This window comes from Oncorhynchus tshawytscha, linkage group LG01, assembly GCF_018296145.1.
Source record: "Oncorhynchus tshawytscha isolate Ot180627B linkage group LG01, Otsh_v2.0, whole genome shotgun sequence".
Taxonomy (NCBI): Eukaryota; Metazoa; Chordata; class Actinopteri; order Salmoniformes; family Salmonidae; genus Oncorhynchus; species Oncorhynchus tshawytscha.
Window position 1 is genome coordinate 22,435,114 of NC_056429.1, and position 16,837 is coordinate 22,451,950.

General features: G+C 41.6%; 1 protein-coding gene across 1 annotated transcript in view; it reads left to right on the forward strand.

The window, feature by feature from the left end:
* The window catches only part of LOC112260259 (ephrin type-B receptor 1), a 169,386-nt gene that overhangs the window by 134,572 nt on the left and 17,977 nt on the right, over nt 1–16,837 (forward strand). The window contains exons 10-12 of the mRNA XM_042312152.1: nt 10,068–10,191; nt 11,231–11,478; nt 12,838–13,053. Of these exons, the coding sequence (XP_042168086.1) occupies nt 10,068–10,191; nt 11,231–11,478; nt 12,838–13,053 (588 nt within the window). The remainder of the gene's footprint in view (nt 1–10,067; nt 10,192–11,230; nt 11,479–12,837; nt 13,054–16,837) is intronic.

Below are 16,837 nucleotides of genomic sequence, written 5' to 3' on the forward strand. Positions count from 1 at the left end.
GGAAAGAGGTAGAAATCTGACAGATCCATATTTAACCAAGTACCTTAAATGGAAAAATGCTGATAAATCTAAATTTTCCAGTTTAAGTTTACTTTAGTTTTGTTGTGAGGGTGAAATGTTGGCACAAATGAAACAAGTAGGATCTTAATTTGATCACTCTTTTGTTGATGAGAATGGTCCTGAACAGCAGGAAATGTAAACTTGTAAAGGAGTGCGTAACTGGCTGCAGGGAAGTCAGGCGCAGTAGAGCAGAAATGGGTAGCAAACGGAGCATTTTATTGAGGCGAACAAAACACGGTACTCAGAAAACTAAACACACACGGGTTACAATAACCCCGCGCAAGCCAGCCTGGAGTACACATACATTTACATATAACAATTCCACACACAGACATGAGGGGGAAACAGAGGGTTATGTGCAAGACGAGTAATGAGGGAATGCAAACCAGGTGTGCGGGAAAACAAGACAAAACAAATGGAAAATGAAAGGTGGATTGGCGATGGCTAGAAGACCGGTGACGTTGCCCGCCGAACGCGGCCTGAACAAGGAGAGGGACCGACCTCGGCGGAAGCCGTGACAAAACTTGCAGTGTATTTAAGGTTTAAAAAGACTTCTAAAGTTAGTCATTTACAATTAAACATTTTAGATTTGATTTGCCGTAAAGTAAAATGTATCAACCCTACAATATTTTTCCGTTATTTATAATCCACATAATAATTCACATTTCCTGTTGCTGCAGGATTATTTTCCTGCTGTAGCAAACTGGCACAAATTAAGATCCTTCATCTGCATCTCCATTTCTTCACCGCACGGACCCTTTTACGCACAGGTGTTTCTGCACAAACCTATTTAAGTGTAAACAAACAACACGCTCTGACAAGATAAAACGTGCCTATCTGTATAATAAATATAAACTGAATGGGTTGAGATTAGGGCTGTGGCGGTCATGAAATGTTGTCAGCCGGTGATTGTCAAGCAAATAGCTGCCGGTCTCACGGTAATTGACAGTAAATTAACATAAACACATTTAGCATCTCTTGGCTTCCACTAATAGCCTACAAGCCACTGATGCAGACCTTTGGAACTATATTTTTAAAAGTATAATAAATCCATGTATTATTAGCAGACAAGATTTACTTATTATTTTTTATACATTCTAAGGCTTCATGATGCTTCATGATGTGGCTCTAATGATGATTTGAAAAAAGTTGCATGAAAGGCATGAGCTCTTTGTTTTTTGCACAGGCTGTACACACTTCATCAGTCTCTCATTCACAATTTGACAGGCACTTGATAATGCCTTTAATTTCCTGGCTGCATCCCCTTTGTGTGGCCTTAATGCCCACTAAAAAATGTTAAACCAAAATCATGTTTACAATACCATTGCTGAATTCCTCTTGATTCAACTAACTTCCTTAATCAGAACAGTATAGCCATTCATTCCACTGTCGTAGTTCTCAGGTTGGGATAATTTGCTTAAATATTTTGTATTTTGTATATTGTATTGCATTTTAAAGCAAAAACCAAGCTATGAGGTTGAACGAATTGTCCGTAGAGCTCCGAGACAGGATTGTGTCTCGGCACAGATCTGGGGAAGAGTACCAAAGCATTTCTGCATCATTGAAGGTCCAGAAAAACACAGTGGCCTCCATCATTGTTTAAATTTTTTTTTAACCCATTTTCTCCCCAATTTTGTAGTATCCAATTGGTAGTTATAGTCTTGTCTCATTGCTGCAATTCCCGTACGGACTCGGGAGAGGCGAAGGTCAAGAGCCATGAGTTCTGCGAAAAACAACCCAACCAGGCCGCACTGCTTCTTGACACAATGCCTACTTAACCCGGAAGCCAGCCGCACCAATGTGTCGGAGGTAACACTGTGCACCTGGCGACTGTGTCAGCGGCCCGTCACAGGTGCGCGACGGAAGAAGGACATGCCTACCGGCCAAACCCTCCCCTAACCCGGACGACGCTGGGCCAATTGTGCACCGCCCCACGGGTCTCCCGGTGGAGACCAGCTGCGACGGAGCCTGGACTCAAACCCAGAATCTCAAGTGGCACAGCTAGCACTGCGATGCAATGCCTTAGACCCCTGTGCCACTCCATCATTATTAAATGGAAGAAGTTTGGAACCACCAAGACTCTTCCTAGAGCTGGCTGCCTGGCCAAACTGAGCAATCGGGGGAGAAGAGCATTAATCAGGGAGGTGACCAAGAACCCGATGGTCACTCTGACAGAGCTCCAGAGTTCCTCTGTGGAAATGGGAGAACCTTCCAGAAGGACAACCATCTCTGCAGCACTCAACCAGTCAGGCTTTTATTGTAAAGTGGCCAGACGGAAGCCACTCAGTTAAAGGCACATGACAGCTCCTTGAATGTCTTTGAGTGGCCCAGCCAGAGCCCAGACTTGAACCCGATATAACATCTCTGGAGAGACCTGAAAATAGCTGTGCAGAAACAGCCCCCAACCAACCTGACAGAGCTTGAGAGGATCGGCAGAGAAGATTGGGAGAAACTCCCCAAATATAATGTGCCAAGCTTGTAGTGTCATACCCAATACGTCTCGAGGCTGTAATCGCTGCCAAAGGTTCTTCAACAAAGTACAGAGTAAAGTCTCTGAACACTTATGTAAATGTAATATTTCAGTTGTTTTTTATAAATTTGGTAACATTTCTAAAAACTTTTTTTTACTTTGTCATTATGGGGTATTGTGTGTAGATTGATGAGGGAAAATAACAACGTTTAACACGTGCGCTGGAAATCGGGAAACAAGTTCAGGGAGTGAGTACATTTAATAAAAGAAACATAATACAAAACAAGACACACGAACAAACACATACAAGAAACTGAAACAGAAACAATAACGCCTGGGGAAGGAACCAAAGGGAGTGACATATATAGTGAAGATAATCAGGGAAGTGATTGAGTCCAGGTAAGTCTGATGACTCGCAGGTGCGCGTAACGATGGTGAGAGGTATGCACTATAACGAGCATCCTGGTGACCTAGAGGCTGGAGAGGGAGCACACGTGGCACAATGTAATCCATTTTAGAATAAGGCTGTAACAAAATGTGGAAAAAGTCAAGGGGTCCGAATACTTTCCGAATGCACTGTAGTCAAACCTCCAATCAAAAAAATGGGAGAACACAAATGTACAATATCTGAAGCTTTAACAGTACTTGTGTGTGCGAGTGCAAGTGTTCAACTTCAAGAATATTGATTAGAGTGAGTAGGCCTACTTAAACATAACATTGGGAGCAATGTTTAGACAAAAAGATGGCACTGCCATCTACTTCAACAAGTCAGCAACTCTGGACGTTCTGCTTACTCCAGACCAGGCCCTAATTAGCGAGACTCAAAAGAGGAAGCGACAGCGCAAGAGAGGCAAAAGAACCTGCAACCTGATGAGGTTGGTGAGCAAATAAACCGCCTCTACCCTCCATTCTATTAGCGAACGAGAAAAAAACGAGCCCCTTTCGAGAGTATCCTATTAACGGGACCCGAAGAACTATAATATTGTATGTTTCTCAGAGTTGTGGCTGAAACAGGACATATATTATCCAAATTGCTGATTTGTCCATGCATCGTTAAAGCAGAACGGAAGCCTCGGGGAAGACGAAGACGGGAGGAGTGTGTCTCTTTGTTAATAGCTGGTGCGCGATCTCTAATGTTAAGGAAGTCTATAGTTTTACCTCGCCTAAGTCTATAGTTTTCATCTATATTGTCATCTACTAACAGCTATTGTCACATTCACTGGAATAATTATCGGACCATGCTGCAGCGCGATATGGTTTCCACATATTATTTATTAGAAACGCACAAAACAACAAAGAAAGAACGAAACAAACAAAGAGGTGGAACATACACTAACTCAAAACAACATCCCATAAAACACAGGGGGAAATATGCTACTTAAATATGATCCCCAACGACGATATCCAGCTGCCTCTAATTGGGAATCATACCAAACACCAACATAGAAAAACTAAACTAGAACCCCATATAGAAAATAATAACTAGAAAACCAGTCACGCCCTGACCTACTCTACCATAGAAAGTAAGGGCTCTCTATGGTCAGGACGTGACAGCTATTCTAGTTATGGTTCATCCTATCTCACTACTGCTGTACACATATTTTCTATTCATATACTCTCCATACTGTATTTACACACCCTTATATGTATATTTCTATACATTTTATGCATATTTGTTTTTATTCCGGTCTCTGACATTGGTCGTTTTGATATTTATTTATTTAAAAAATATATACAGTTGAAGTTGGAAGTTTACATACACTTAGGTTGGAGTCATTAAAACTCTTTTTCAACCACTCCACAAATTTCTTGTTAACAAACTATAGTTTTGGCAAGTCGGTTGGGATGTCTACTTTGTGCATGACAAAAGTCATCTTTCCAACAATTGTTTACAGACAGATTATTTAATTTATAATTCACTGTGCCTTTAAACAGCTTGGAAAATTCCAGAAAATTATGTCATGGCTTTAGAAGCTTCTGATAGGCTAATAGGCATCCTTTGAATCAATTGAAGGTGTACCTGTGGATGTATTTCAAGGCCTACCTTCAAACTCAGTGCCTCTTTGCTTGACATCATGGGAAAATCAAAAGTAATCAGCCAAGACCACAGAAAAAAAAATTGTTCATCTGGTTCACCCTTGGGAGCAATTTCCAAATGCCTGAAGGTACCACGTTCATCTGTACAAACAATAGTACGCAAATATAAACACCATGGGACGCAGCCGTCATACCGCTGAGGAAGGAGACATTCTGTCTCCTAGAGATGAATGTACTTTGGTGCCAAAAGTGCAAATCAATCCCAGAACAACAGCAAAGGACCTTGTGAAGATGCTGGAGGAAACAGGCACAAAAGTATCTATATCCACAGTAAAACGAGTCCTATATTGACATAACCTGAAAGGCCGCTCAGCATGGAAGAAGCCACTGCTCTAAAACCGCAATAAAAAAGCCAGACTACGGTTTGCAACTGCACATGGGGACAAAGATCGTACTTTTTGGTCTGATGAAACAAAAATAGAACTGTTTGGCCATAATAACCATCATCATGTTTGGAGGAAAAAGGGGGAGGCTTGTAAGCTGAAGAACACCATCCCTACCGTGAAGCACAGGGGTGGCAGCATCATGTTGTGGGGGTGCTTTGCTGCAGGAGGGACTGGTGCACTTAAGAAAATAGATGGCATCATGAGGGTGGAAAATTATGCGGATATATTGAAGCAACATCTCAAGACATCAGTCAGGAAGTTAAAGCTTGGTCGCAAATGGGTCTTCCAAATGGACAATGACCCCAAGCATACTTCCAAAGTTGTGGCAAAATGGCTTAAGGACAACAAAGTCAAGGTATTGGAGTGGCCATCACAAAGCCTTGACCTCAATCCTATGGAACATTTTTGGGCATAACTGAAAAAGCATGTGCGAGCAAGGAGGCCTACAAACCTGACTCAGTTACACCAGCTCTGTCATGTGAAATGGGCCAAAATTCACCCAACTACATGTGGGAAGCTTGTGGAAGGCTACCTGAAATGTTTGACCCAAGTTAAACAATTTATATGCAATGCAAACAAATACTAATTGAGTGTATGTAAATGTCTGACCCACTGGGAATGTGATGAAAGAAACAAAAGCTGAAATAAATCATTCTCTCTACTATTATTCTCACATTTCACATTCTTAAAATAAAATGGTGATCCTAACTGACCTAAGACAGGGAATTTTACTCGGATTAAATGTCAGGAATTGTGAAAATTGAGTTTAAATGTATTTGGCTAAGGTGTATGTGAACTTCCAACTTCAACTGTATATTTAAATTGTGTTTTTTATTTTTTATTTAATTTTTACTAGGATTTAATGGACTGTTGGAGCTCGAAACAAAAGCATTTCGCTGCACCTGCAAATTTGCAAAGATCAGCAAATATGTGTACGCGACCAATAAAATGTGTTTTTGATTTGATTTGATGTCTGTAAGCAATTGTTACCAGCATCAGGTAAATAGTTTTGAGAGCTTTGTCCAAATACTGGTGGACACAACTAACAAAAGAATCGACAATCTAACCAGAGAAGTCCAAGAACTTAAGAACAGTTTACAATTCTTCCAGGGAGATGTGGATGTTCTGAAAGAGACTTGCAGCAAGATGACAACAAACTATGTCCACACAAGATGACTTCAGCACTGTCTGTGAATCATTATCACAGATGACTGGAAAAACAGACTGTCTAGAAGGACAATCTAGGAGGAATAACATTGTTGTGGATGGGATATCAGAGTCTCCACATGAGACCTGGATGGAGTCTGAGGAGAAAGTGAGAAAGATTATCACTGAAGAGCTGCAAACGGATCATAGGAAGATTGAGGCAGAGCGCACCCACATGTCTGGAAAACCTATAACCAGCCCAGGTTACAGACTCAGGCTGATAGTGGTCAAGTTCCTAAGCTTCAAGGAGAAGATCTGGAGAGAGCCAAGAATTTGAGAGGAACCAACATCTTCCTCAATGAGGACTTCTTAGAACCTGTGCGTCAGAGGTGGAAAGAACTTATCTCAGCTATGAAAGCTGCTAGAGAGCGTGGGGACATTGCTTACATCTGCTTCGACAAGCTCATTGTCCACCCTCCCTCCCAAAAGCCTGAGAAGAGTGAGCGAGCCAAGCTTCTGGGTCAGTAGCTTCAACCCAACATCACACACATGCACACACAACAACTGACACTCACAAGTGCCTGATTGACTGACTATTAGATTGACTGACTACTGACTGACTTTTATTTTACTTATTTATTATTTCCACATTATGTCTATCTCCGATAAGCTACCCAGGAAAGGGATAAGAATAGCCCATACTAAAGTACGTAGTATGTAGCCTTAGAAATAAGGCTCATGAATTCACTAACTTGCTAACATCGGATAACATTCATATGCTGGCCATCTCTGAAACTTACTGAGATAATTCCTTTGGTAATACAGCAGTAGCAATATAATGATATAACATCTCCAGAGAAGACAGGAATGCCTATGGGGGAGATGTTGCTGTACATTTTTTAGAGCCATATTCCTATAAATCTTAGAGAGGATCTCATATCAAATGTTGTTGAAGTGTTGGGGTTGCAAGTTCACCTGCCTCATCTAAAGCTTATTATTTTGGTGTGCTGCTATAGGCCACCAAGTGCTAACAGTCAGTATTTGGATAATACTGTACGTGTGCAATGCTTGATACCATAATAACGTCAGTTAGGGAGCCAGCTGGCTAACGTTAGCTGGCTAGCTAACAGTGCACTTTAGCTTAACACATATAGCTAACTTAATCCTCCAGAAAGTGGAGAGCAACACTTATGCAGCTCTGATACACAATACATTTTTTTAAAGCGGTGTTCGACAGGATTACCAACACAGACTGACAAGCTCAAATAGACAGAAGCCCTCTATATGGCAGAACAATCCGAACTCTTCTCTCGGCATGCCCAGCCCACTCATTATCTCAGCCAATCATTTTCTGTGGCTTAACCAACAAGGTTCATAATTTAACAGGTTTGTTATTAAGGCACACGTTCAAACAGCTATCCTGTGAAGTTGTGACATACGCCTAGTTTCCTGAATCGGGTCACATATAAGGAAATCAGTCAATTTGAAATAAATAAATTAGGCCCCAATCTATGGATTTCACATGACTGGGAATACAGATATGCATCTGATGGTCACAGATATCTTTTTAAAAAATGGTAGGGACGTGGATCAGAAAACCAGTCAGTATCTGGTGTGAACACCATATCATTTTTATTTTTTAAATTTTATTTCACCTTTATTTAACCAAGTAGGCCAGTTGAGAACAAGTTCTCATTTACAACTGCGACCTGGCCAAGATAAAGCAAAGCAGTGCGACACAAACAGCAAACAGAGTTACACATGGGATAAACAAAGGTACAGTCAATAACACAATAGAAAAATCTATATACAGTGTGTACAAATGGAGTAAGGAGGTAAGGCAATAAATAGGCCATAGTAGCGAAGTAGTTACAATTTAGCAAATTAACACGGGAGTGATAGATGTGCAGATGATGATGTGCAAGTAGAAATACCGGTGTGCAAAAAAGTAAATAAAAACAATACAGGGATGAGGTCGGTAGTTGGATGGGCTATTTACAGATGGGCTGTGTACAGCTGCAGCGATAGGTAAGCTGCTCAGATAGCTAATGCTTAAAGTTAGTGAGGGAGATATAAGTCTCCAACTTCAGCCATTTTTGCAATTTGTTCCAGTCATTGGCAGCAGAGAACTAGAAGGAAAGGTGGCCAAAGGAGGTGTTGGCTTTGGGAATGACCAGTGAGATATACCTGCTGGAGCGCGTGCTACGGGTGGGTGTTGTTATGGTGACCAGTGAGCTGAGATAAGGAGGAGCTTTACTGGTGGGACCTGGGACCTGGAACATGCTGTCGATCCAGAGCATCCGAAACATGCTAAATGGGTGATGTCTGGTGAGTATGCAGGCAATAGAAGAACTGAGATACCTTCAATTGTGTACAGATCCTTGTGACATGGGCCTGTGCATTTTCATGCTAAAACAAGAAGGGATGGCGGCGGATGAATGGCACAACAATGGGCCTCAGGATCTCATCACGGTATCTCTGTGCATTCAAATTGCCATAGATAAAATGGAATTATGTTCGTTGTCAATGGCTTATGCCTGCCGATACCTTAACATCACTGCCACCATGGGATGCACTCTTCACAACCTTGACATCAGCAAACTGCTCGCCCACACTACGCTGTCTGCCATCTGCCCGGTACAGTTGAAACCAGGATTCATCCATGAAGAGCACACTTCAGCATGTCAGTGGCCATTGAAGGTAAGCATTTGCCCACTGAAGTCGGTTACTACGCCAAACTGCACTCAGGTCAAGACCCTGATGAGGATGACGAGCATGCAGATGAGCTTCCTTGAAACGGTTTCTGATAGTTTGTAGACAAATTCTCCAGTTGTGCAAACCTGCAGTTTCATCAGATGTCCGGGTGGCTGTTGTCAAACGATTGTGTGACAAACATGTTGTGTGATAAAACTGCACATTTTAGAGTGATGATGGATTATCTTGGCAAAGGAGAAATGCATATAAACAAAATTGTGCACAAATTTTGCCTAGTTGTGACTGTTACCCAGTCACTTTACCCCTACCAATATGTACATATCTACCTCAATTACAGTACTTCATACCCCTGCAAATCGACTCAGTACTGGTACCCTGTGTATATAGGCAAGTTATTGTTACTCATTGTGTATTTATTCCTCGTCTTATTATTTTTCTGTAATTATTCAATTGTTTCTCTCTGCATTGCTGGGAAGGGCCAACAAGTAAACATTTCTACACATTTCTACATTTCTACAGTCTACACCTGTTGTTTAGGAAGCATGTGACAAATAGGATTGGATTTTAATGTGATTTAGCTTTATGTTACAGTGACTTTTGTGTTTATGATGACAATGCTGTTAAAAACATTCTAATACAGATTTTGTGTTTCTTTCCCTTAGAATCTTAACATAATATACCCATAACTCAATGCACTGCTTTTCTAATGGATTTTCTTCTCTATTTAGATCCAAATTTGAGCAAAATCTAAAATTGCAATTAATCGAGATTAGCTAATGCCATTAACTAAATCAATTATTTTAATCGTTTGACAGCCCTAATTTAGAATAAGGTTTTACAGCTTCGTCAGTCTATTTTTTATTTAAAAATAACCTTATGTGATTATTTAATATATTTTACATGTGATAAGGTCACATAGAGGGCTGGAGATAATTACAGACACCTGTGATAATCTTAAGTACCCAAAAATGCCCTACAATCCTCTAAAGTGACCAACATTCTGGTAGTTTACTGGCAAACTTAGAACGTCTCTAGTATTATACCCTCCCTTTGCAACACTACTGATGATACATTTGTTTGGTTCCCCGTGCTCATCCAAACCTCTACTCCTTCTGTCCTCTGTTCCAGAACACTCTCTGAGACCGGACATGTCCAGCTGTCCCTCCCCCATGGCATGCCCCACCCACTTCTCTGGCTCGCCAGCGATGAAGATCTACATCGATCCCTTCACCTACGAGGACCCCAACGAAGCCGTCCGAGAATTTGCCAAAGAGATAGACGTATCCTGTGTGAAGATTGAGGAGGTCATTGGTGCAGGTGACTGGGAAGAAGGGAAACCTAACATTCAGTAACATGGGGGAGAATCTCTCTGCCTCTGCTGCAGTGAAAGCTGTGAATCTATAATTCTCTTTTCCACTTCCCCTCTACCTGTATCTGGGTGTTGGATGAAGGAACTGTCAGAGACATTTGGTCTTACCTCAGATATACTGTTTCTGAAAACCACTCTTTCCATCTGATTTGTTTTGCTTTTAGAGAGAAAGAACCCTTTCCACTTAATAGACTTGCTCTCTTTACAGAGGGCAATGTTAGCCACTATCTCAGTGAAAACTGCTAATATGTAACTAGACTCCTTTCCATTAATCTATATTTCACGCTGATTTTATCTGCCAGGATTTTTTTTTTTACTTGACTTGATATATTCGTGCATTCAGCAAAAGAATGATCCTCACACTGACTGGTGTCTGACATGTTGGAACTTGTCTTATGACTCTGAAACTGGGCTCTATGTTAATGGGTACCACAGGGAGCCAGAGTGTAACACTCTCTTCATCTCTGTGCTTGTCGCATATACAGTGTTTATCTTTATGGGGACTTTTGATTGTACATGTGCTATATTTAAGCTATAAGGCCCAAGGGGTTGTGGCATATGGCCAATATTCCATGGCTAAGGGTTGTTCTTGGTCACAACACAACGCGGAGTGCCTGGACACAGCCATTAGCTGTGGTATATTGGCCATATATCACAAACTCTGAGCTGCCTTACTGCTATTATAAACTGTTTGCCAATGTAATTACAGCAGTAAAAATAACTGTTTTGTCATACCCGTGGTATAAGCACTGAATGCTGACAGCCATAGTATATCAGACCATATACCATGGGTATGACAAAACAAAACACGCTGTGTTGCGTCGTACATAAGAACATAAGAACAGCCCTTAGCCGTGGTATATTGGCCATGTACCACATTTCCTCTGGCTTTATTGCTTAAGAATAAGAAGTGAAAATACATGATATCAGCTTGCATACTAATAGTTTGCTTTGTAATAATGTAATTTATCATGTCTTTTCCTCCAGGCGAGTTTGGAGAGGTGTATAAGGGTCGCCTGAAACCGTCTGGGAAGAGGGAGCTGTACGTGGCCATTAAGACCCTGAAGGCGGGCTACGTGGAGAAGCAGAGAAGAGACTTCTTGTCTGAGGCCAGCATCATGGGCCAGTTTGACCACCCCAACATCATCAGACTGGAGGGCGTGGTCACCAAGAGTCGGCCAGTCATGATTATCACAGAGTTTATGGAGAATGGGGCCCTGGACTCCTTCCTGAGGGTGAGTGCTGCTTTGTTATTCTCGTTGTGTCCTAAATGTCACCCTATTCCCTTTATAGTGCACCACTTTTGGGCCTGGTCAAAAGCATATAGTGCACTTTATAGGGAATAGGGGCCCATTTGGGACACATCCTCCTTTTTTACCTCCTCTGGTCAGCACACCAGCCCCGGCTCCAGCTTTCACCTCTGTTGCATCGGATTATACACTGGGTTGAGCTATAGGGCCACTGTGTGGTTTCATATATCAATCATATTGATTAATCAGCTAAAGCTTTTATTGCTAATTTGACAGCTTCACACTAACAGTGAAGTATGATTATTGAGATTAGTTATTAAAAGGATTAAGAAAATGGAGATCTAAAACTCTGGAGGATAAATGTATTTAATATAGCAGGGAATTGAGATCTGATAAACAACCCTGGCATGAATGAGCAAAAATGTCTTATATTTATCAATAACCTTCAATATTTCGTAATATAATTCATGAGATTAGCATAAATGAAATTGTTCCACCCAGAGCCCTTTGAGGCAGCATAGCTAATACACAGTGCCCTGATTCAAAGTGCCAGCCTGGCACAGTTTACTGTTTCTTCTTCCTCCTTGGAAACAGAGAACATGGAACACAATCAATATGTGGCCCAGTTTTCTAATTCCTCCAACCTGTTTCCTCCTCCCTTTGATCCTGGACTCATTTGAAACGGGGCTTTGAACACCCCTTTGATGTCCTCTCCCTCACCAGGCCCTCTTCCGAGCCACCGCACTTGACTCCCGTGGACATCGATTTCTGGGTTGTTTTTCTCCTGGCATGCCCCTGTTGCTGGCGCAGAAAGACAACAGTTGAATGAGTGCCCTGCTTGGCGTGTTGGAGGTGCCCACTGAAGCCACAGCGTAGGGTCAGACCTGCCGTGCCTCACGGGAGGGAGTTATCCACCTTGGTGGGGGCCGCTAATAAACAGCCAAGCTGAGGATAAGGAGCAGAGACAGAGAGTGATCAAAGACATGAATCCAATGTGGGGCTTAATGGGGACACACACATACTCCTTAAATGGGCCCCAAGTCAAGTGGAACACTTATTACATCAATGAATGACAATTTGGTAACATTTGGAAAATGGCATATATGGTGCTCTTCCTCAATACTCAATAACTTGAAATATTTGCACAAGCTGCCCAGCCAATAATTTTTTCCAGAAATAAATGTGTGAGGATTTTTTAAACCTAAAATGTGTACCTTTGCATTTCCAACACAATGAGGACATTTTAGAGAGATAATGGGAGCATCATTATCCCAAGTATCTGGCACTTTGTTATGTCATTAAATCCAATGTGACATGACATCCTATTTAATCCCTGCCCTGCAGCAAAATGACGGGCAGTTCACGGTGATCCAGCTGGTGGGGATGATGCGTGGCATCGCGGCGGGCATGAAGTACCTGGCAGAGATGAACTACGTCCACAGAGACCTGGCCGCCCGCAACATCCTGGTCAACAGCAACCTGGTGTGTAAGGTGTCTGACTTTGGCCTGTCCCGTTACCTACAGGACGACACATCAGACCCCATCTATACCAGCTCCCTGGTGAGTACCCTCTCTGGCTGGCCTTTTACCTCCCCGTTTGTTTGGAACACATTCTAAAAAAAAAAATCTTATGGTCCAGTACCAAGTGAGACATCTCTTTGTCAAGAGAGAGTTGGGTGATTCAATAGTTGACATGGCCATGGTTATGTCTTTGTGTCTGTGGTGATCATACTGCCAACTGTGAAGTTCAGTGGTGTAGGAATAATAGTCTGGAGCTGTTTTTAATGGTTCGGGCTAGGCCCAGTGAAGGGAAATCTTAACGCTGCAGCAAACAATAACATTCAAGACTATTCCATGCTTCCAACTTTGTGGCAACAGTTTGGGGAAGGCCCTTTCCTGTTTCAGCATGACAATTCCCCCGTGCACAAAGCGAGGTCCATACAGAAATGGATTGTCGAGATCGGTTTGGAAGAACTTGACTGGCCTGCACAAAGCCCTAACCTCAACCCCATCGAACAACTTTGGAGTTAATTGGAACTCCAACTGCGAGCCAGGCCTAGTAGCCCAACCTCAGTAATGCTCTTGTGGCTGAATGGAAGCAAGTCCCCACACAGCAATGTTCCAACATCTAGTGGAAAGCCTTCCCAGAAGTGTGGAGGTTGTTATAGCTGCAAAGGGGGGACCAACTCCATATTAATGCCCATGATTTTGGAATGAGATGTTCAATGAGGAGGTGTCCACATACTTTGTCATGTTGTGTATTAAAATATATACAGTGCATCTATGATTATTCAGCTAAATGCACTTTGATGAATTGTGATGATTTTGTCTCACAATGTTTAGAACTTAGACATGCTCTGGAACTTTTTAAACTACTAAGTGTTTTTTAAACCTCCAGCTTTGGGCTGGATGTGTCAGTGTAGTTCACACATGAATAATATATGAGCAGAATTCCTGACTTACCTCAATTAGCCACTAAATCCCTAGTTTGAAAGCAATGTTTTTTCTGGAAGTTGTGCTATGCCATTGTCCCCCACTTGGGCCAGCGCCCTAGCAATTTGAGTTCTATCCAATGAGCTTCAGCCCATTGCCATTTGAGTGACCGCTTGCAAGATGCACACACAGCAGAGCGAGAGCAATGATGTGGTGCATATATCTACATATACAGTATGTGATGTAGTACACCATTTTCAGGGTCCACTTTTGGCTCGTGAGCACTACTTTCAGAACTACTGGCTAAAAAGTATACAAAAGTACCGGAGAATCTCTTTAAATTCAAGAGAGAAACCTAGTCCTATTTATTTGTATCTGTCTGTCTGTGTGCAGAGGCAGAACTTTATAATGAAATTCTCCCTGCCTCCACAACAGCTCTAATCAGAACATCTCAACCTTCTAAAAGCACACAGTACATTTTTCTATTTCCCTTTAACAAAGTTCATAGAATTATCTCACAATGTAGAACTCCGACACTGGCATTATGAATGAAATAACAACCCATGTCTGAGATGGGTGCATGCCTGCCTATGCAAAGACACCCTCTCTCACACATTTATAGATGATAACAAATTATTGATTGCTGCTTGCAGGAGCGTTGTGATAGACAACCCTGCTAGTGTCATCTAAGATCTCTGCTAGGCTACACTGTCTTGCCTATACAGATGTATTGTAGATCTAATCAGAGAGTAGTTGAATTTAATTTGTGTTTCATGAGACACTATTGAGTTTTACTCTATATTATAGATTCCCTGTTTTGAATTTCCTTGCCTAGAAAACGTTAGTGTCTGTCGGTGTGTATAGTTAATGGGTATGGGACTGTGTGGGTGATTATGGCAGAGAGGGCGTGTGTGTTGATCCTGTCATGGTTGGCCCAGAGGGCTGACCCTGTGGTTCTGGGTGGATGACTGAGGGAGTCTGAGGGGAGGTTGGAGGGTGATGTCTGTGCTCTGTTTGCCGATTGCTAATTAAAACTCTTTCAGCCACTCCTGGTTTGCCCCATCCCCTGCTCAACTCTATTTGTCGCAGGCTGACTAGCGTGAGATGAGGGCCACTCCACATTAAGATGCTGATGACATGGTTGTCTGATTGACCCATACACCATAGAATCTCCGTCTGTCTAATGCTTTCCCAATGACAAGAAATGGAGGGAGATAGTGAGATAAAGTATAACCATCCCTGTCCATTTGAATCTGCTTTCTCTTCTATGAGCTTTGTTTCGCTGGGAAAACTGTACCTAACATCAATTGTTACTGTCAAATTTGAAGAAAAATATAGCAAATGTAAAGCTAAAGGAATATGAAAAAAAAGAGCTAGGTTTGAAGATACTGTCTTGGAGTGAAGTCTTATTTATATGATGTAATTAACCATGGGTATTGATACAAAATCGATATACCAATGAATAATACTGTGTCTTTTTATACAAATTGTGTACATGACAAATTGCTGCCAATTTTATCATGACTCCACCTTTACCATTTCATAATATTAATTACCTGTTTATTTATTGTTCTTCAAAATTCGTTGCAGCCCTCCCATGTACAGTATGCAACATTTGTATTTCGATTATTTGTTAGGATGAAATTGTGATATGTAAAGGAAGGAAAGTAAAGGAAAGAAAGGAAAGGAAAGGAAGGAAAGGAAAGAAAAGAAAGGAAGTAAAGGAAAGAAAGTAAAGTAAAGGAAGGAAAGGAAAGTAAAGAAGTAAAGGAAAGAAAGTAAAGTAAAGGAAGGAAAGGAAAGTAAAGGAAGGAAAGGAAAGTAAAGGTTTTCTTGCGGTGAAGGAGAGGCGGACCAAAACGCAGCGTGGTTTCTATTCATGGTTCTTTAATGAAGAAAACTATACATGAACAGACTAACAAAAACCGTGAAAACCTAAAACAGCCCTATCTGGTGCAAACACAGAGACAGGAACAATCACCCACAAACACACAGTGAAACCCAGGCTACCTAAATATGGTTCCCAATCAGAGACAATGACAAACACCTGCCTCTGATTGAGAACCATATCAGGCCAGACATAGAAATAGACAAACAAGACATCCAACATAGAATGCCCACTCAGATCACACCCTGACCAACCAAAACATAGAAACATACAGAGCAAACTATGGTCAGGGTGTGACAAGGAAGGAAAGGAAAGGAAAGGAAAGGAAGGAAAGGAAAGGAAAGGAAAGGAAAGGAAAGGAAAGGAAAGGAAAGGAAAGGAAAGGAAAGGAAAGGAAAGGAAAGGAAAGGAAAGGAAAGGAAAGGAAAGGAAAGGAAAGGAAAGGAAAGGAAAGGAAAGGAAAGGAAAGGAAAGGAAAGGAAAGGAAAGGAAAGGAAAGTCTAGAAATGTGAAGGAGGAGAAATAACAATGTTGTCATGTGGTGTTTTGTTTGTTGTTGTTTGGTTAGGGTGATATGTTGTGTGTGTTGTAAATGAATTATGAATAAAAAATAACTTAAACATAAGAGTTAATAGCCTTTAGACGTAGGAGTTACCATACCCAGTCTCAGGGATGGACTCCGGTAGTCGGTTAACCCCAACAGCACACATTTATGTTGTAGCCCAGACAAAAACACCTGATTCAACTCACTGAGGGCTTGATGATTAGTTGGCAAGTTTAATCAGGTGTGCTTGTCAAGGGCTACAATAAAAATGTGTGATGATGGAGGGACTGGAGGACTTGAGTTTGGAAACAATGCACTACATCTGAATGTATTGGTGCCTCTCAGGCCGTTCAAAATGTTGATTAAGGACCTCTTTGCTGAGGAATGTGATTGTTTTTCTTGGTGTGTTTGTAATGTTGTATATTTGCATTCTATTGTATTATGTAACTTGTGTGTAGGGCTCCCCTGTGAAAGAGCCC